The sequence below is a fragment of the Ixodes scapularis genome, unplaced genomic scaffold (genome assembly GCF_016920785.2).
Source record: "Ixodes scapularis isolate PalLabHiFi unplaced genomic scaffold, ASM1692078v2 PGA_scaffold8__174_contigs__length_109621045, whole genome shotgun sequence".
NCBI lineage: Eukaryota > Metazoa > Arthropoda > Arachnida > Ixodida > Ixodidae > Ixodes > Ixodes scapularis.
The window spans coordinates 80231106-80251560 of NW_024609883.1; the positions used below are offsets into that span (position 1 = coordinate 80231106).

A 20455-nucleotide genomic window follows, 5' to 3' on the forward strand; every position below is an offset into this window, starting at 1 on the left:
AGAGCTTCGTAGGAGCGGGATTCGCGGCTGTTGTCGCTCTTCTCGGGTGTTTGTGGATCCAGCGTTCTTGTTCGTCGTGGTCTGTTTTAAGTACATTTTTTTCTTGCTGCTTGAAGTCGGCACGCGCGAGATGAAGACGTAGAAAAATAAACGTTCAGTCAGTCAGAGTTCTGAGAGGAAGGAAACCAAAGGACATCACCGTTCTGAACTCGGCCCTGCCCTACTGCGCACGCGCAGTGGTTGCTTCGTTTACCACACGATAGATGGCGCTTGGCTCTCAGCATTATCAAATTTGGCAATTTTCGCCACACATCTCTAATTATGCTACAAAATGTGGATCTGAATATTATTTAACAAAACTTTTAGGAAACATTCGCCGGCTATTTATTGTTTACGATCGCGGTGCTGGTGAGGTAGGCTCTTACCCAATAGGCGACCTGGATTTGGCTGACGTGCTCCATTTCCGCGGATGCATCGTAGTGAACAGGCGAAGGAAGGAAGGCGCAAAAGAGTCCACTTTTCTTTTAAAAGTTCTATAGCAAATAATTTTTTTGGCTCCCTAGTTTTGTGTTTTTGTGTTTGTTTTCACACCTTTTACGACGTGCGGTGGATGAAATTCGATTTTAAAATCATTTCATGGTCCCTTTAAAAAGATCTAACGTGCCTACAACATTCTACAACGTTCCACAAAAGAAAAAAGAAAAGAAATTGATATGGTCGCGTTTTTAGTTTTCGGTTTCCTGTGCGCCATCCTTGCGCCAAAAATTCTGCCCCTTCCTCCTCCCCCCCGTTATTTTGAGTCGTTATTAGGGGTAATTTCTCTAGTTGCGGCCGAAAAAGGAGTCAGAGCAATTTTCCGAAAAGCAAGACGGCCGCCACCATAATTGCTCTGACTGGGAAATTTATTTCGATCGTCACTGTAAACGTAGGACTGCTGGAACGATGATATTGGAGGCGAGTGAGATGTTCACTGAGTTTGTGCACGAAGTGTGCCAAGTTTCATTAAGACAGCAGGTGTGAAAGTTATGTTTCTAACGGATATAGAATTAAAGCTGTACCCAATATTGGACTCAAAATGTTGTGTTATAGCGTGCCAAGTTTCATTAAGACAGCTGAAAAGGCTGTCAAGAGAATACCACTGGTCGTGGGAGGTGGAGATTTTACAGGTAGGAAGGGACTGTACTTCCAGTTGAAACAACTTTACGAAAGGTGGTTCTAAAGCAGAGAAAACAAAGTTGGCCAGCATATGGTTTGGCCGTCAAGGGCTTTTGCGGTCAGCTGTTGCGTAATAACCTGTTGTGCGAGGTGCTGATTTTCGGCGCACGGGTACTTTGACATGACCATAACTTGACAGAACACTTATTATACCAAAAAGGGTTGGCAAAGCAAAACCAGGTGGAAATTTAGTTTGGGCGGAGTAACTAAATGGGGAACTGGCTTTGACCGTCAAAGGCTGTCAAGATAATACCAATCATCGTATGAGGTATACACTTTACAGGTAGGAAGGGACCAGTAAACGGTACTTCCAATTCGAACCACTTTGCGATAGGTGGCTCTAAAGCCGAGAAAAAAAAATTATGTCTACAGAACTCGGGGTGTCAGCGTTTACACATTCAAAAGGAGGCTGATCAAGAAAAAAAGCACACCACATAAACTTCTATGCTCAAACTTCGATTCTCCAGTGATTCCGACTTTCATTGTTGCTTTCTTTAGATTCATATTTGTCCCCTTTTTTTACCGTTCGAATATTTCTTCATGCAGTACAGATTGCGTGCCATACTGGTCCGGAAATATCATCGACACGTACGATGGGGACGAAACTTCTTTGGAGGGCATACCTCCAACGAAATTGGCACTGCATACCCGCGAGTGTGGGATGGCATTTCAGTTCGTCTCATCGGCGCTGACACATGTAGGCGTTACTGATACGAAAACAAACGCAGAGCACAGAGCGGCAGTGCAGAATATGTCAGCGTGCCGACACAGTGGCAGACATGATCGGGAGACCAAATTTCTCGCGTCGTACGGCACGGCTCCATCGTTGTCGCTGTCCCACAAAACATCGGCGAGGTAAAAAACTGTGAAACTTTGTCCCCACGAGATACGACGCATAACTATTGAAGTACTTAACGACGCAGCACAGGCAGCACTTGATGCTGTGAACCCAGCGCAACCGCACCGCTCCGACTTCTGTCAACGTCTACCAACGTAGGCGGCGTGGTTTCGGTTTCGTTTTCTCTGGGGTTCTCACTGCCTACCTTCGGTACCGGCCGCACGGCGGCGCGCCGGTCGCGTTGCACGGAGTGTATACTGCACTGGCGTCAGTTGGTCTCTGGACAAAAGGATCGTGATTTTTAGAGTTCCTAAATAGAGGTCTGACCTGACGCGTACAAGCACCATCCACCTGGTAATCATATAAACGTATGCTGCTTCCTTGTTTCGAGGGTCACCACGCGTGCAATCGCCGAAACAGATCGTGCAAATACAGATATCATATCTTACACTATTGCGGCATGCGCCTGCGTTTTTCATCGCGTGTCGAAACTCAACTTTGTGCATTTCCACGTGCAGTCGCAGAAAGAAAGCTGTCAACACGTTCAAAGATCGTGCAAATACACGTATCATGTCTTACATTAATGCGTCTTGCGTCTTTTATCATGTGTCAAAACTCCACCTTGTGCATTTCAATATGCTCACAGGTAGCACCACTGTTTTCAGTGCTCTACCTTGTGCATTTCAATATTCTCACAGTCATTGCTCTCTTTAGTACATCGTCATCATTTTAACGCCCATGTTAGTTTCACGACAGGTAGCACCACTGTTTTTAAGTGCGCTCTTAGGCGCTCGTTCCCGTGTTTCGCGGCGTCGCCGTCGGCGTAACCGCGCGCGTTGCGTTATGGGATGTCACAGACCTCAACACCAATTCAGTTTCCCAGCTAAATTTAGCGGGGAATTGAATTGGTGTTGAAGTCACGTGACGTCAATATTCCCGCTAAATCTAGTTGAGAAACTTAATTTGTTCATAGGTGACGTGTCACGAAATCATGTGACGTCATTTTCCCCGCCGAATTTAGCGGAGAAACTGAAGTGGTGTTGAGGTCCCGTGGCGTCAATTTTCCAGCTAATTTTAGCGGGGAATCTGTGGGAGGTGGGGAGGGTATGGAGGAGGAGAAAGAGGAGGAGGAAAGGAGGAGGAGAAAGAGGAGGGGAGGGTCGTCCGTACCTTTCCCTCCTCCTCCTGCGTACTCTCCCGTCACAGTATATCGCAAAATCAAAAGTCTCAAGATAGTTCAAGATATCGCAAAATACCCGAAGAGCTGCATGCGCTCTAATTTCCCATTACAGAGATTTGTAAACTTCTTTCAATTTTTTTCTTTGTATGTTCTGCGTCCAAGGCGGACTTAATGTTCCGTTCACCCCTAAGCTGGGACTGCGGTGGAGGCTACGTGCTCGTTGGGCTAGTTGCATAACTCTCTTTCGCCACGGGATCACGCTTCCGCAGAGAGCCGGATTACGTCATCAAAGGGAGGCGATTGATTGGCCCGGCGGGCATGCGCAGTCCAGCGAACCGGAGTATACTCCTTTTTGGTGTAAATAAACGTTTCCATCATTACTATGCATTCACAGAAAGCACCTAAACAAACACCCTCCACCCCCCCCCCCCCTCCCCCAGACACTTTATAATGGTATACTCGTTTTAAAGGACCACGTCGGCGACACTTCTAAAGGTTTCGACCCCTCCCCCCCCCCCCCCCCCCCCCCCAACCACCCCCCTGTTTACGCCACTGTTCACGCCAGTGCTCTGTTTTGTATATGTGCCTTCAAGTTTTTCTTCTCCTTTTCCCGTAGCAAGTTGCGGTCATGGGAAAAGAAAAGGGAGGGGGGGGGGGGGGGTCAAAATCGGGCCAGGTGTCCTCTTTTTGACAATGCAGTTCTGCGAAACTCTGTTCGCACGCATGTCGACAGCGAGACTCCCCCGGGACATAAATAACTCACGCGGGAGAGGCGTGTCGGACCGTCCTCGTTGACACCCACCGTGTTCACACGAGTGACACTGTCAAATATCTGTGACAGGGTGGCACACTTTGCTGTTGCTGGCTCTCTCTACCTGGCCCAGTTGCTTGAAAGGGCCACATTCCGCACCCAATCCCACTTTTTTATATAACCGTGGGCTGATAGGGGTCAGGAGGGAAAATGGACATCAGAAGCTTTTCTAAACAGAAAGCTGACAGTGAGAATGACAATCCATCTTGAGCAACGAATAAGCACATGACCTCAGAGCCGTGTCATGACTTGCAATCTATCGACGCACCTGCTGTCTCCGTCACACCTGAGCATCCTCCGGTTTTAAAGAGCCAACTGAACATTGGCTTTGCCCTCAACATGACTCTCACAGGTATGCCAAACTCGTCTTTAACTGTGGGAGTGATCATGCAAAGCTGAGCTTTATCAGATATAACAAAGAACATAAAGATAAGATCCATCGGGCTAAAATTTTACTCCAGTTCTGAAATGAGACAGCGCGAGCATGGCAAGCTAAGGGAACCCGCGTCGAGGAAATACAGAAAGTTACAATGGCAACTAACCCTTCGGCAGTAGCGCCGCCGTGCTAGCTTTCCAACACAGCTAACGCAGCTTTCAGATGTCTCCCACGGACCACAGCCCGGGAAATGCTTCGAATTAATATTACGGGCAAAGAAAATTTTGTGCAGAAAATTTGGCTTGTAAATGTGAGCATAGGCCAACTTGGGGTAGCTTTTAAAAACTTGTATAAACGTCACATATTGTGAAATATGGAAATAAAAGGTTCATTGTTCATTGATGCGACAATTTTTTATGTGTGCGCGTGACTTACGTGCACTCTGTTGCTATTGTATTGTGTACGGTACATATATGATGTCAATGCTTGTCTATAAAATCTTTGTGCTTTTTTATCTCTGAAATATTTATAAACTAAGTGGACTGTTTTGTTGTTTTGCCGCGTCGTAGACTAAATTCCTTTTTTTTTTCCACTGTGCCTGTACATATATGTATAAAAATGTTTTTTTTTTCTTACGTTGAAATTACTGATGCATTGTACTTTTTAAAATGTTTCATAAAAACTATGTGTATCTTGCAAGCTGTATTTAGGTCTTTCGTATTTTACTGTGGGACCTTCCTGTCAGTTTTTCCCCCTCAAGGAAAAATCCTGCCGACTCAAAAGCTGATTTTCTGGAAATTCAAATGAGAAAAATGAAGCCCGTTCTCGGTCTCTGTCACCATTCACCGACATTTTTCATTGAAAATGTCCGGAAATCGCTTATAATATTGGAACCAGGTAACGCCAAGTCAAGCATTGTAAATCCTCTTCCTCCCCTTCCTCCTGAAGGGGGGTCACGTGACCTGGGGGGGGGGGGGGGGTCACGTGACCTCACGGTTACGCCGACGCCGACGGCGACGCCTCTCAAGCCGGAAACGGGCGCCTAAGAGCTGCGCTGCACGAGGTCGCTCTCTCTCAAATATGTCCTTCATTTTCTCCCACAGATTTTGTTTGCGTTTTGTGTCTGAGAAAGGGGACACGAATTTGTACTTCATAACTTGCATTTTTTTTTTCTCTCTCTCTATCTACTTGTGTTTGCCGCGCTCCGCGTTGCCGTGAATGTGAGATATTCAGAAACGTATAGGCTATATCCTGTCGCAGGATATTCCGGATATTGAGCTCCGTGATCAATTTGTTCAGTTAATGGGCTCTTTCATTGTAAAGAACTACGTACATTTGTGATTCCCTATTGCCAATTTTTGGCGAAATCGATGCGAGTTGGCACCTAGTGGTCAGAACAGGAAGCTGTCTCGGCAAGTTCGCTCGCCAACTTTTTCGAGGACCAAATAAGATATAATAAGATAAGCTCGCGATCAGCACGCGCTCAGCATTCGCGCACACAGCTATGGCCGCCAGTGAATACTCCCTATTAGCGGCGAGATGTTTTGGTGGCGCCCCCCTATGGTTCCCCCGTGTGACGTCATTACCTTGCAAACAGCAAGTTCGATGGTGTTTGTAAGGAGCATGCATGGTGGAAGCTTGAAATCATTGCGCTCTCAAAGGAACACTGCCAATACCGTCAAAATTAAAGTTCTTTCATTCCTCTTATTTCCGCCGATGATAAATCCTTTTCTGACGTCATAGTCAGCGTTCGGCCAATCATGGAAGGCCGACCACAGCGACGCTTTCGGTCGCGCACGTCGCCAATAGGGAGTATTCGCTGATGGCCACATCTGTGTGCGCACCTGCTGAGCGTATGCTGATGGCAAGCTTGCACAGCATTTTTGCAACGTGCATTCCACACCGTCAACATTGCCGGTCTTAGCAGCCTATTAATATGAGCTCGTTTTGAGCGTGCGCTCTCAACATCGCCCTCAAATAGGCGCCCTGTGAATACCCCTCATAGTTCCATGGTTACTACAAGAGTGGAAAGTCAATATTATATAAATCGTTGTTTAAATCACTCGTTCATAGTAACCGGCTCCATAAAATTTCGGAATATAAGCCGCAAATATGAAGTCTCTCGATAGTTTCAGACTGGAACAATAGGTGCAAAGGTACGATTTGCTGCCAAAAAGCTGATCTGACAAAAACGCGTTCAATGTGCTCCACCTCTACCTTTTCTTTAGCATCAGTGGACCGAAATAGTTTATAAAAAATTAACTATACACTATAAACCAATGAAACTTTCTGGGAGTACACTCTAGATGTTTATGGATATAAACATGGTATTTTTCGAAATCAAATATTTTTGCAGAAATTATTTTTCCTGGGTAATGTGCCCCCCCCCCTTCCCTAAAAGCAAATTGTTGTGTGTATGTTTATTGGCGATGTCAGCTATCAAAAGCGTCGCTGTGGTCGGCCCACCACAGTTGGCCGAATGCTGACTATGACGTCAGCAAAGGATGTCTCATCGACGGAAATAAGAGGAATGTAAGAACTTCAACTTTGACGGTGTTGGCAGCGTTGCTTTGAGACCGATATGATTTCAGGCTTCCACCATGCCCATTGCAAACACCATCGAACTTGTTGTTCACAAGGTAATGACGTCACGAAAGGTAACCGAACGAGGGCGCCACCGAAACATCTCGCTGCTAATACAGCCGGACGTTAGTCTGCTTCAGAGGGCATCTGGTGTCTCAGCTGTAGATGAGCAATTTAGCCAGTATGGTACAACCGCTAGCTTGGTGTCGTTAAGGTGCACCACGCAGTAGTGATACACGACCCCACGCCGGTACGATGCTCATCCAGATCGAAACGGGCAGGGGTGGGGAGTGAACCCAGGATCCCTAGGTCCTGCAGCGCGAGCTTTCGCTCCACGTGCTCCGAGCTGGTGTGCGCTAGCCCACTCGGCCACCGACCTAAATCAAAGAATCATCAGGCAAGGAAGGTTTATAGGGTGAACACAAGCAAAAAGTGGCGCTCTTCTGAGCAAGTCGGAGCGTTGAAGTTTCTACCTTCTACTCCGTTTGTCAGTAATGTAATGTCTTAAAGGGAGTATTCATTGGCGGTCATAGCTGTGTGCGCGACTGCTGAGCGCGTGCTGACGGCGAGCTTCGACTGTTCTTTTGCAAAGAGCATTCCGCACCACCAAGAGTGCTAGTCTTAGCTAAAGTCTTAGCAGCCTATGGGAACTCGTTCTGAGCATGCGCTCAAAACATCGCCCTCAAATATGGCGCTAGGGGGCTTCTGTTTTTCTCACTATGGATAATGCACGTGCCACCCACGCGGTTAGATTTTAATTTTCATACTGCATACTGCATACTGAACGCATCGAATGGAGCGACCAGAGCTGCAGCCAGCACCCGAGTTCGCAACTCGCATCAGGCGGAAGAAGTGGCCATAGCTCTAGCTGTGGCCGACCCAGGCCCCGACACGGTGATCAGCGATTCCAGGACAGCAGTGCTTAGTTTTGCAAGGTGTGTGGTGCGGCGGCTCGCATTTTGCGAGCGGCCACAACGACAGGACGTGATCGTGATGGTGCAGTGGTGATCAAGTGGATCCCGACCCACGTGGGCAGTGAAGTGTCGGTGAACGGTAATCCCAACCACAACGAGACGGCCAACGTCGCAGCGCGAGGACTCACCAACCGGGCGGCGACAAACGGGACAGTCTCACGTGGTGGAGAGCGGTTTAGTATGAAGGACCGCATGACTACGTATAACGAAATAGTGAAGTGGTATAGGTGAGGAAAGAGAGTAGTACCTTCCCCTCATTCCGAGCTAAAACGTGAGGAGGCTGTGGTTTTTAGACAATTCCAGACAGGGTCGCTATTAACACCGGTGCTAGCTAAACACATATATCCAGGACTTTACGCGGACGACACGTGTGGACTTTGCAAGAAGGCGAGGGCCACCGCGTCGCACCTCTTGTGGGACTGTGAACTCAACCCAAGAGAGGCAAGCGAGAAGACGACGATTCCCCCGCAGTTCGAAGACGCGGCGCGGAGCTGTGAATTAGAGGTTCAGCGTAGGGCCGTCCGGCTGATCACAACCGCTTTAGATAGGCAACGGGCAAGGGATGATGGGGGAGGTGAGGGTAACGTCCCTGGATATTTTTCAGTGAAAAAACATCGAGGGACTTTAGGTGAGGGAGCTCGCGGAGGTCCGATGGGCTCCCCCTCTCGGCCCCGGATAGAAAAGGGGCGCGCCGGGGGCCGAGGGCTGGTGGGAGGGGAATAGCCGAGGGGGTGGTACCGCGTGGCGCTTAGTCACCACCACCTGCGTGTGGAGGGGCTACCGCCAACTGCTGGTTCCAAATAAAAGTTGTTCACCACCATAAAAGCTTGGTATTGGACGTGCTTGTACCGGCAGAGGGTGGCTATAGGGCCACCTAGGGAGCCTTCATGTGCGCTTTGCTGCTTTTGTTCTAGTACGGCAGAGTTGACATTTATTTCAGAGGTTGTTAATTAAACTGCTGAACTTACAATAATTCTTTCTTCAGCGTTCATTTCACCGGTTGGGCGGATTGATCGATCAAGCAGTAATGTTTGAAATACAGGGTGATACAAGGAGACGCCAGGCTCTTCAAATCGACCGGAAAATTCGGTTTCTTAACCTATCGCGCTACGACTTTGTGCAGAGTTGCCCACAGATGGTGCATTTTTTTTTTTTGTAAAATTTGCAAAGAGCAAATTTACCTGAGGAAAAAGTAAAAAAAGAAAAAGGCTTACCTCCTATGGAAACGCAACGACGCCGCCGGTCTGCAAACAACACTGCGCCGTTTCGCACGGGAGACAAGAGATGGCGCAACAAACGCCGCCAACGAACGAGCATACGGCGCCGAGAGCCGGCGTCTTTAGCAGACAATCTTTTCGACTCAAAAGCGGCGCGCGTTCCGCAGGCGGCGAAAGTCGCAGAAACAAAAACAGGCGCGGTAACAACAAGGAACTGCAGTTCTTTGTCTGCTAAATACGCCGGCTCTCGGCGTCGTCTGCTCGTTCGTTGGCGGCAGTTGGCGTGCGACCGCTTGCGCCATCTCTTGTCCCCCGTGCGAAACGGCGCCGTGTTGTTTGCAGACCGGTGGCTTCACTGCGTTTCCATAGGAGCTAAGCCTTTTTCTTTCTTTACTTTTTCCTCAGGTAAGTTCGCTCTTTGCAAATTTTGCAAAAAAATGCACCATCTGTGAGCAACGCTCGATTTAAAGAGCCTGGCGTCTCCTTGTATCACCCTGTACATATCTTCTGACAAGGAATCACTATTTTAAGCTACAGCACATAAATCTGATTTATATCAAATAAACTTAATTTATTTAATCACGTGTTTTTTTTGTTTTTTTTACACTGCAGGGATTACAGACATACAAATATTATTTATATACCATCCTTCTGCGCGCTGCCTTTGTCTGCCGTGGGAATGCGTCTTAGCATAGGCAGTAGCTCTCTTAAATATTAGATGCCGCGCGTGCGTCCGAGGCCCGGTGACTCAGCAGTTTTCACCTGGCTGGTAATCACTGGAAATGTGTGTACATAAATCAGGAAAAAAACCTTTTCTAGATTTTACAACAGGCAGTCGGTCATTGTCTGCACGTGGGATGGCTAACGCGTCTGACCACAAGACTCGAGAACTCGTGAGGCTACGTTTCTCCGCCACAGGAAGTGAAGGTCGAAGTCCGGCAGTCCGTCTTCTGTTTGGGCGTATGCACCAGGCAAACCTTACGGCTTTCCTCCTCGTCTCCTCTGCTTTCTGTGACCTCGGCGCTCATCATACTTGACTTCACACGCCACCTGCCAATGGCGTGCCTGTCGCCTGTCCATCTGTTAGCCGAGCCCTCGTATCCTTCCCTTTCCAGTTTTCGAAACTTGAACAGCATAAGGCAGGCTTTGAGGATTGACTGACAGTCAACACAGCGCGTGAGTGGTTGTCCGGACCCACGTGTTCGGCATGCTCTTAGTCTCAGCCTTTAGGGCACAGGCAGACGTGGAGGGAGGGGGGGGGGGGGGGTGAGAGAAGCATTTTCCCGGCGAAGAGAGACGGACGGAAGAGCCCGCCTTCTCCTTTCTTAGATCCTCTCCACTTTTTACCCTGCCCCAATTTAGCTCCTCTCGCAGCTCTAAAGAGGGGAGCGCTAAAAGGATTATCTTTCCTGCACAACGCTCATAAGATGAACACACACACGTAAAGGGGAGGGCAGCGCCATTTTGAGAGGGAGAAAGAAGAGGGGAAAGGGCTACCGGCGTTCTCCCCCTTGCTGGTGCGTTAGAAAGAGTGGAAGTCCCGGGTGAGAGGCTGCTTCGCATGGCAGTGCACTACATGATGCATTTACTGCTCCGTCTTGTACATGAAACACCAAACAACGGCTATCACTGGACTTTTGCGGTGTCACGTACGCAGAACTTCGCCATATTTCCGGACACAACAGGCATGTAGTTCATCTGGAAAACAATTGTCGGCTCTAGTTCTAGGACCATGTACAGCAGGATTTTAACAAAAAAACCTGTCGCAGGTCTCCATTTCACGAGAAAAGCAACCATGTCCAACACACAGTATAAGTCTGCTAGTTAAGCACAATGAAAGACAAAAAAACATGAGGCTTCACAATAATAGGGTTTTTACTGACAGGCTCGGTACACAATACCAGTGTTGGCGAAATACACATCTCTTGAAAGAGAGGAGGGGGCGAGAAAAAAAAAAATAAGGGAGAGAAAAGAAATGACCAGCCTCGAACCAGCCCATGTTTTACATGGGGGCCGGGGATATATTATTTTCTTTTGCATGCACGCTCAATAAGTTACATATCTACAAAAAGAAGCGTACACATCCAAAAACAATGTGTATGTGTGTGTGTGTGTGTGCAGTCAAGTGTGTAGTACGTACACTTCGGCAGTTTCTTAACAGGAGGCAGGGCAGGGAAGGGGGGGGGAGACCAGCCAGCGTAAAACTTAACAAAGAGGCGGTGGCGACACTATGGGAAGCGAAAGGAAATCAGCCGACCAATCGGTATGGGCTCGTGTGGTCAGTGCGTCGGCCAATCGCGTTGCTGCTCACACCTAATCGGAGCGGGGAAAGGCAAGAAAAGTAACACAAGGCAGATACAGCGTACGGGGATGATTGAATGGCAGCACATGTATTGTGACTAGGAAGTTGGGCTTTGACAAAGGAGCCTGCTGCGAAAAGATAAAACCAACTAGAGGACTACAGCTGGGAGGACCGGTTTTTGGAGCAAAACTATGTCTCCCTTCTTTTTTTTTTCTTTTTAGTGCTATTGTTTTTGTTTCTGGGTTAGGAGGGGAGTCTTGCTGGTTTCTACGGAAGCCTGGCTTCCTAATAGTGCACCAAGGCATCCGGTTTCGAAAAGAGAGCAATTCCGCCTTCTATCGTATCGCCGCGCACCGCGTTCGCGCCTCCGTCGAAGCTCGTCGTTTTAAGAGTTTCTTTCGAGCCTCTGGCAGCGGGGGAGAGCGGAAGTGTGGTGTGTGCATAAAAATTACGTATGTACAGATGCGAGTCTAGTGCACGTGGGCATAATCTGCCTGTCTCTTTTTCCTTCTTCGCTTCCTTCGAGCTCGCAAAACAAGTTGTTTTCCTTTCTTCGGTCTTTGGGGAGCTGTACATAACAACCACTGTGACCCACGTCTTCCTTGCACGTCCAATGTCTAACAATCCCCTCCCTCCTCATCTCTTTCGCGAAACTTGAGTCACTCCCCAAAAGTATGTAGACGCGTGTCTCGTGTTGTACCTGTGTGTGGGTCGTGTTTCCGTCGGAGGCAATACGTATATAGCGGTTTCGCGCGCTCGCCGCGACAAACAAAGAAAACGGCGCAAGCCGAACACAACCTTTGACGGTTTTTGGCGAACGCTGCACCTTATTCTCGCAGGAAGCTCCTACGTCCGAGCAGCTTCATATATGTTACACTTGCCCAATGCCCTCTGCGAAACGTACCGAAAGCAGAATGCCCCCGAGGATTCCCCGCACCGACCACCGCATATTGCTTCTTGAAAAGTCTTCTCCTCGGAATGCATCAAATTTTACCACGCGGCACAATCGAGGCGATGGCACGGTCGCTTGCGTAGGAAGTGCCGGCACACCAATTTCGGTCATCGGACGTGACGAATCCTGCCGGTTTCGAACTCGCGGCCATCAAATTCCGGGAGCTAAAAAGAAAGGAACGATTTTGAACTTGCTTAGTCGTAATTCTGTCCAGTTTGCAACGCGCAAATAAATACACAATCTGCTCGAATGAGCGATGGCACCAAAAACGTCATCGCCGTTGCACGATTCCGTTTCTCCCGATTCGCACTCCAAACGCGGAATTTCGCCGGGACTGGTTTGGGCAGGGCACCCCAAGAACTAATAAAAAAATAAAAAAAAGCTTGCGTCTATTTTTGTCCTACAGTCTCTCTTCTAAACACACATGCACATACAAATAGCAGACAGAGCTGACGTATCTTACAAATGCTATGTACACGTCAAACGTAAACGATGCCCGGAAACACCCAATGGGGGAAAGAGCGGACCAACAGAACCGCCGTGGGCTGGACGAGGACAAAAACCGAACGAAGACAATGGCACCGACGAGCCTAGCACGTAAAACGGTGGTGACCAGTAGGCGACGGATGCCGCCTTCTCGCGTCGAAACCGCCGCAGGACTTTTGAGAATGCGGGAGTATCGAGGGAACGTGGTACAGGGGGGGGGGGGGGGGGGGAGGGCGGGGACAGAGGCAGTTGACGCGATGGCGGAGCGTGTCGTTGTCGCGCGTCGAGAAACGTGTCGCGCGCTTTGTGCTCCTCTAAAGCTGCAACGCAAAAAAACGCCGCCGACTCTGGAACAACGCGGGGTGCCGGAGAACCATCTCAGAGATTCATTCCCCTCTCCCGGTGTTTGCGTGTGACAAGTGTGTGTCTGTCTGTCTGCGGTGTGTGCCCGTCCTTGTTCCTCTAGTCTGTTGTCGTGGCGGCGTGCGTCGCGCTGGCACTAGGCGAGTGTCCTACGTAGAATGTGATTGACCCTGTTCGGCTCCGTTGTGTGTTGAAGAACGAGAAGAAGATGATTTGCTGCGGCCGCTGGGAAGACGCCGCCTCCCAAGGGCCCTTGCTCGGCGTGCTCCGAGGAGAGACAGCACTCTCAAGATCGGATCCAGCCGCTGGGTTGCTGTCTGCAAAGGGGAGTCCAAAAGAACAAAAAACAAATCATGCATCACGTAATAGCCTATGGAGAGCAGTTTCACCCATTCATGGGCACTTCAAACCAAAAACTGCACTCTTGATGCACACTATGCTTAGGGTGCTTTGTTCTCGGGTTATATATTTTGTCAACGGCTATTTTAGTGTCCGTCCTCAAAATAACTGGAAATAGTATTTGCAGTTATTCTGACAAAATCTACGGTGACATAGTTTCGGGAAGTGCAGGGTCAGCATGATGAGTGAAGTCAAAAAAGGGAGGGCAATCCTAAACAAGGACACACAAAGTACACTAGAACCCCTTTATAGTAAACCTGTCGGGACTGGGCAGCAATTTTACTATATCGGAAGTACCTTACAATTTGTCATTAAATCTAAGAAAAAGAATTGGAAATGACTATAATGTTCATTAGCCTAAAATAACCAGCAAAACTATAAAAAGAATACCACTCACACTGGAGTAAAAAACTAAGTTATTTCAGTTAGAATACCGCGGATCTGCCTATACCGCACTAAGCGCCCACACCAAAATTTGTAAGATCTGAAAAAATGTGCACAGTACGTTGGTATCTAAAACTGATGATCGGACAAGCGCCCATCCCGCATTTTTTGCGATTATCTCTAAATTTTGAGTGGCCGCCTGCCCGGTATTTTACGATAGGTTCTTTGTACCTCACAAGGAAGGTTTCGACGCTTGTCATGTGGGCATAGTGTTGCCCGTTAGCCTCTGCAGCACTTAGAGTCCTCCTGACTGTGTCTAAAGCCAACAAGAGTTCATGTCTTGAAGGGGCAGGTTCAGGCTCTTCCTCCCCTAGCTCGATCGTCTTCCACTTTTTGAGCAGCTGCCACCTCTTCAGATATTTCTTGTTCAATCAACTCTCCGGAGGTAATGACATCTTCATCCCATTCTAACAGTTCTTGGAAGTTTATGGGGTTTGGTGCATTTAGTTTTTCGATGGTCTGTTGTAGGAGACAGTTGTCTTCATCTGTAACATTGTCCTCAGCAAGAGATTCAGAGTTGGGTGAGGTTCTCAGAACCCCTGCCTTGAACGCTAACACACCATAAAAAGAATTTGTTTTTAAAATGTTTTTGTAAGGCAAGTTTTTATGGAGTCGGAAGACTACCCAATCAATAATTTGCTACAGCGTCACATATATTTTTAATAAAGTAAAAAATGCAGCTGCTCGAAACCGAAACGTACTGCGGAGAAAGAAGAATTATAGAGGAGGAGAAAGTTACCGAAAGTCTCGTGGCTGTGCAACTCTTTTTTTAATCAACGTATTTGCAGAATTTTAGAAGCCACAAAAAATTAGTATCATATTTTCTCTCTATTTTTAGTACTGAGTGTGTGCCTTCAATGACCCACAAATTTGATTATCTTTGGTGGTTGTGTCTAAAGCCAAACGGCACGTGACCACAGAGAAGAGAGTGAGCATGACTCAAACTGGCCGGTTCTTGATCGGCAGTTTTTGGGTGGAAAGAAAACAAATTTCAAGCTGCAAATCGTGTTCTGGGTAGTAGGGCTCGCATATGTCATGGATAAATGAAAACCTTGGCGAGCCTAGATAACCTGGCAGTGTCCCTTCAAGGCAGGCAGCTATTGTTTCCTTAAAACTAAGTCCCATGCTGAAGGAATATAATTGAGTGCCTTGAGAAGATCCACATCAGCCAGTTTAATTTCGTCCACATTATCCAGCCTGAAGAGGATAAACTGCAGTATCATTCTTCGGTAGTGGACCTTTATTGATTGTATAATGCCTTTTTGCAATGGCTGTAACTTACTTGTAGTGTTGGCAGGCAAAAATGTCAACTTAAGGTTTGTAAGCGCTTTGGAGAGACCAGAAGGATGTGCATAGCAGTGGTCAAATAGCAAGAGCACTTTCCTGTCCTGAGCATGCAGCAAGGCATCCTCCTGTCGAAAGGTATGTTGCAAAAATGGTGGTCGTCAACCATGCCTTTGCAGACTGCTTGTATATGCAAGGAAGATACTTGATTTTCACGAAACATCTTGGATTCTTGAAGTGGCCAATGATGAGAGGCATCCTTTTTTCGTTCCCATCGGCATTGCAGCACAGCAATGCAGGGACCCTCTGCTTGCTTGTGCCCACACACTCCTTTTCTTTAAAATTGTAAGTGCGGTTGGGTAGAACCTTGAGGAACACAGCGGTTTCGTCGCAGCTGTCAATGTCTTTTGGTTCCTAACCCGCTAAAACAACAAGCAGCACCTGCTCGTTCCATTCTTTGATGGTTCCCTCTGAAACTTCGGCTTCCTCGCCGAACTTACGAAAAAAGGCAATACCGTTCCTCGCCTCAAACGTTCAAAACATCCTTTTGATGCTTTGAAGTCTTCATTTTTAAGCATAACAGCAAGCTCAAGTGCTTTTTCTCTTATTACGGGTCGACTGATTGGCACGTTTATTCATCCGCGATTAGCTTTCGCGTCTGGTCGTTTTTGTTCACCATTCCTAGCAAACTTTTTTCTTTGTACGAGTGTGAAATCGGTTTGCTTACGATGCAAAGCAGTCATGATGCGCAATTCAGACCCAAGCACCGCAAAAAAGGTTCACCTTTTCGATTTGGTGTGTTTGCGACGCGGGGTTGCAAAGGCGGTCTAGTGTGCACGACGAGACAACACTAAAAAGCAGCGGAGCGGCCACTTCTCGGTTATGTTTGACGAACTCAGACGACCTCGGCGGACGACGCAAGACCATAGAGTAATTATAATGTATGCTAGAGGTTCAGCTGGCACTGTGTGTTGTTGCAAATTGAGGATGACAGCAACCAGTCGAGAATTGACTACCGGTAATGCATTTCTATGGCAAAAAGTGAGTGCATTGTCTCCCTGTGCTTGATTAAGACAGCAAATATCACAGATAATTCATACGTACTGGGTAGCTTGGAACATTTCTCAATCAGGAAGATGAAATAATTGGTCAGTTACGGTGTTTTTCTTCAAAATTATTGCACCGAAAAAAATGCTAAAACAGCTTCATACATGTGTTTATGTGCACTGTAGGACACTTAGCGCGAACACGATGTGAGTGTTTTTCAGCATGGGGGATATATGTGCCAAACAAACGAAGGACAACTGGAAAACCAAGAGAGACGGCAACAACTATGCAGTAACACTGGATCAGTAACTCCCTGTGGGGGTAAGATCAAAATAAATCAAAAGCCATGCACTAAAGTCTAATTTTCAATAAGTACTGCTTTATTCTTTCTGCTCAGTGTGAAGATGCTTGTTCTACGCTCAAAATATCACCCACACGTTTAAAATCCTTGAGAACAAGTGCCTGATAAAAGCTGCCCGCCATGAAAAATAATAAAAAGACACCTTTCATAGCCCAGATACGTCTTCACTTTTGAATGTACTTAGCCAGATGCAAGACAGGGTCATTTTCATATAGTGACAGGACCAACATATTAGCATTATATATGCGTCACCAGAATGCTAGTGAGCCTTGAACACACTCTATATTCCTTTCAATTGTTATCTTGCTTAGAACTGTCGCTTGTTTTCACACACCTGCTGTGGAACAGAGGTTTGGGCCTGAGATATAGCAAAGTTAAACATAGTTCATTGATGAAGAAAAACGCACTAACTAAAGCAATTACCCTTTTACAATGTTAATAAAGGTACAAACTATTCTGTATGACCTAAATAATAGAAGTTTTCTATGTTATTTTCCGGCGAAGAGACAAAATTCCCGTGCGTTTTTCTATAGGAATGCACAGGAGCACCGCAAAAGTAGACTGGTTGCTGTCCTGCTTCAATTTTCCTCCCTGAAGTCACATAGAGACTAGCACCAGTTGAACCTCTAGCATACATTATAACAACTCTATGCGCAGGACACAGGTGCAGGGGCCCAGGGATTCCAATAGTCGGCGGGAACAGAAACAATCACAAGCAACCGCAGTGCCACTGACACTTCTTCAGGAAGCCGCCAATGTACGACATAGTGCTGAGGTTAGTCTGCACTTTCAGCATTTTTAGGCCCCGATTTTATTGAGAAAGTATACTCATGTGAGAGAATAATATTTCACCGGTAGCACCGAGTTTTACTACAGTCTAACCCACGTAGAAATGCTTCCAGTCCAGGCTGTGTTATGGAACCGGAAATAGACTATGACTGGAGCTGGAAATCTATTTTACCAGCCGAATTCCAGGCTGTCTCCACCCAGAAACGGACAAATTTCTTGCTGGAAATTAGATTTTACCTCATCTAGCTGGGAAAATTCCAGGTGGATCATGTACTTCCAAGCTGGAATTTCTGATTTCCAGGATGAGCAGTATCCATTTCCAGCTGTAAACAGGATTTCCAGCTGCTGCTGTATAATTTAGCCGAAAATATGGCTGGAAATCTTCATTTCCAGCTGGAAGCTGCAGCTTATTTTTATGTGGGAAGCTCGTTATAACAGACCTTGATTCTGACCAAGATTTCAGTCTGTTGTAAAAGGAGTATGTTGTATGCAGATATGAAGTTGAGTCAATGGTATGTAGATTCGAAACCAACCTAGCTTCACAAATCGGTATGCTATATCCAAATGTCTGTTCTAACCAGGTCTGTTGTAATGAGCTTAGACTGTATAAGCGGTATCCAGAGTTTTGGCAGTTTACTATATCAGAATTCTGAGCCATCGAGAAAATAGGAATTTGATCGGGACCAACGGTACCTTTTATTACAACCGGGGTTTTACTACATGCGGAGTTACTATAGCATGGTTCTACTGTACAATGGGGAGACAACCATCGGAGCAAGGTAAAACTTTGTCTATGTTTCATCTTGTTCTGATGGTTGTTCCCATTATCCTCCGTGTGTCCTCGTTTAGGAGTGCCCTTTCTTTTTTGTGACCCCTAGTTTAGGGGTTGTAGGCCATCCGGCTAAACCTTGATTTTCTTTTGTGTGTTTTTCTGTTTAGGTTCGTAACCTGAAACAATATAAAAAGAAATATAAAAAAATAACTTAAAAAAAAAAAAAATGACAGAAGAAAAAAAACAACTCCCCCCTGTTCCGGAAACAATGTTATGGACGTGAAAATAAAAATAAAACCCGATAACAAAGGACCCTAACTAGAATTTGTTAACAGCCAAGCTGATAAGATGGTGCGAGCCGCCAGCTTGTGCCGCTGTGTAAGTAAAAAGGAGCTCTTTCCCTTGAGGATATCTTGCTCCCTGCTCATCTCTGCAAGCCTCTTCGCCTTTCGTTTCAATGCTGGTTGACGGAAGTGTTCTCGATAGGAGGAGAAGGAGGATTTTGTAGAGGGAAAGAACTGCTTTTTGTGACACGATGGTGTGTTGGTGGTTATACGATGGTAATGAATTTTTGATGAAGACGAACTGCGCGAGGTGGTAGACAAGGCGTTCTTGGCAAGGTCGAACTCCGTGATAGGAAGGATCACAACTGTTGAATACCGGTGTGCTTTGTGATCTGAATGCGAGTGAATTTGACGAGTTTCAGATTCGGTGATGCACGTGCTAGTGAAACCTCACAAGTTTCAGACTAGGTGATGCGAGTGCGAGTGAATCGGAAAGGTCTCAGATCTGGTGATGTGAATGCGAGTAAAACCCGAGGTGTCTCAGATATGGGAAAGTGAACTTGAGTGAATCTGACGAGTTTCAAATTTTGTAATGCGAGTGCAGGTGAACCTGATGAGTCTGAGATTTGGCGTCGTGAATCTGATCAGTTCGAGATATGGTGATGGGAATGTGAGTAAATCTAAAGATATTTAGGCTTGGTTATGTAAATATTGCGATCGAACCTGACAAGTTTCAGACTCGCTTGTGTGAGAATGACTAAATATAACTTCCGAAATGGCTCCCCCAAAATTCAAATAGATTATTTGAAGACCCGAGGGGGTCATGGGACTCACAGGGGCAGGGTGAAGTCATGCAGCGCCTGTCGTACGGAGGTGAAGAGCGCCCGGCTGCCGCCGCCGTCCTCGGGAGAGCCGTTGTTGGAGTCGACGCAGAGGGCCTGCAGCCGACTCAGGTAGCAGTCGAAGTTGTCCCCCGTGGGCTTCTCCTCCAGGGCAGGGATGCGGTCCAGCAGGGAGATGAAGTTGTGCTTCAGCGAGTCGTAGTACTCGTTCAGGCTGCCCGCCCGCTGGGATAGCGCCTGGTTGTCCTGTGGCGGAGGAACGCACAGTGCAAGGTACACTCGGGGAACCTTGGACAACTCAAAAGTGACCCCACCCCTCTTTAATGCTTTCTGGCCGTGAAGGTATTTTAAATAGATATATATACAACCTTAACGTCTGTAACACTCCCAGCATGAAGCTTGCTATGACGCTCATTCATGACGATTTTCTTTAAAAAAAACAAACCCCACAGAACACAATCTGCGTAAAACTTTTCTTCTAACATTCCACTAATATGGGCAACTGGCAAAGCAGTCACGATTTTATAAATATATGATTAAAAGACCTTGCCACGTCCCGCTGGCTGCAACGGAAGAGAAGGACGAGGTGCCACAACCCACCCGCTCAGTCATGCGTATCTGCTGCTCCATCTGGGTGATGTCCGTGCGCAGGCGTATCATTTCCGACTCCACCTTGGCGTTGTACTCCTGCAGCTCCAGAATCTCTTCCTCCAGGGCACGGATGTCCGCGTCGTTCTCAAGCCCCGGACCACCACCCAGCACCGGCGCCGGACCGAGATCTGCATTGGCCATCCGGTACGCACGGAGTGAGCGGAGCTGCCACCATGGAGCGTGTCGGCACAGCGGTGAAATTTAGGTGGCGCCGTAATAGTGGCAAGTTTAGGGAGTGTCACACTGGCAACTTTAAGGAAACATTTTCTCAGATGCAAATTTTGG

General features: G+C 47.2%; 1 protein-coding gene across 1 annotated transcript in view; it reads right to left on the reverse strand.

Annotated features, from left to right (window-relative positions):
- Positions 1 to 11051: 11051 nt before the first annotated feature.
- Positions 11052 to 20455, reverse strand: part of LOC8052398 (myelin transcription factor 1-like protein) — a 45690-nt gene continuing 36286 nt past the window's right edge. The window contains exons 21-23 of the mRNA XM_040205183.2: positions 20120 to 20298; positions 19512 to 19765; positions 11052 to 13614 (exon numbers count right to left, since the gene is read on the reverse strand). Of these exons, the coding sequence (XP_040061117.2) occupies positions 13584 to 13614; positions 19512 to 19765; positions 20120 to 20298 (464 nt within the window). The 3' untranslated portion in view covers positions 11052 to 13583. The remainder of the gene's footprint in view (positions 13615 to 19511; positions 19766 to 20119; positions 20299 to 20455) is intronic.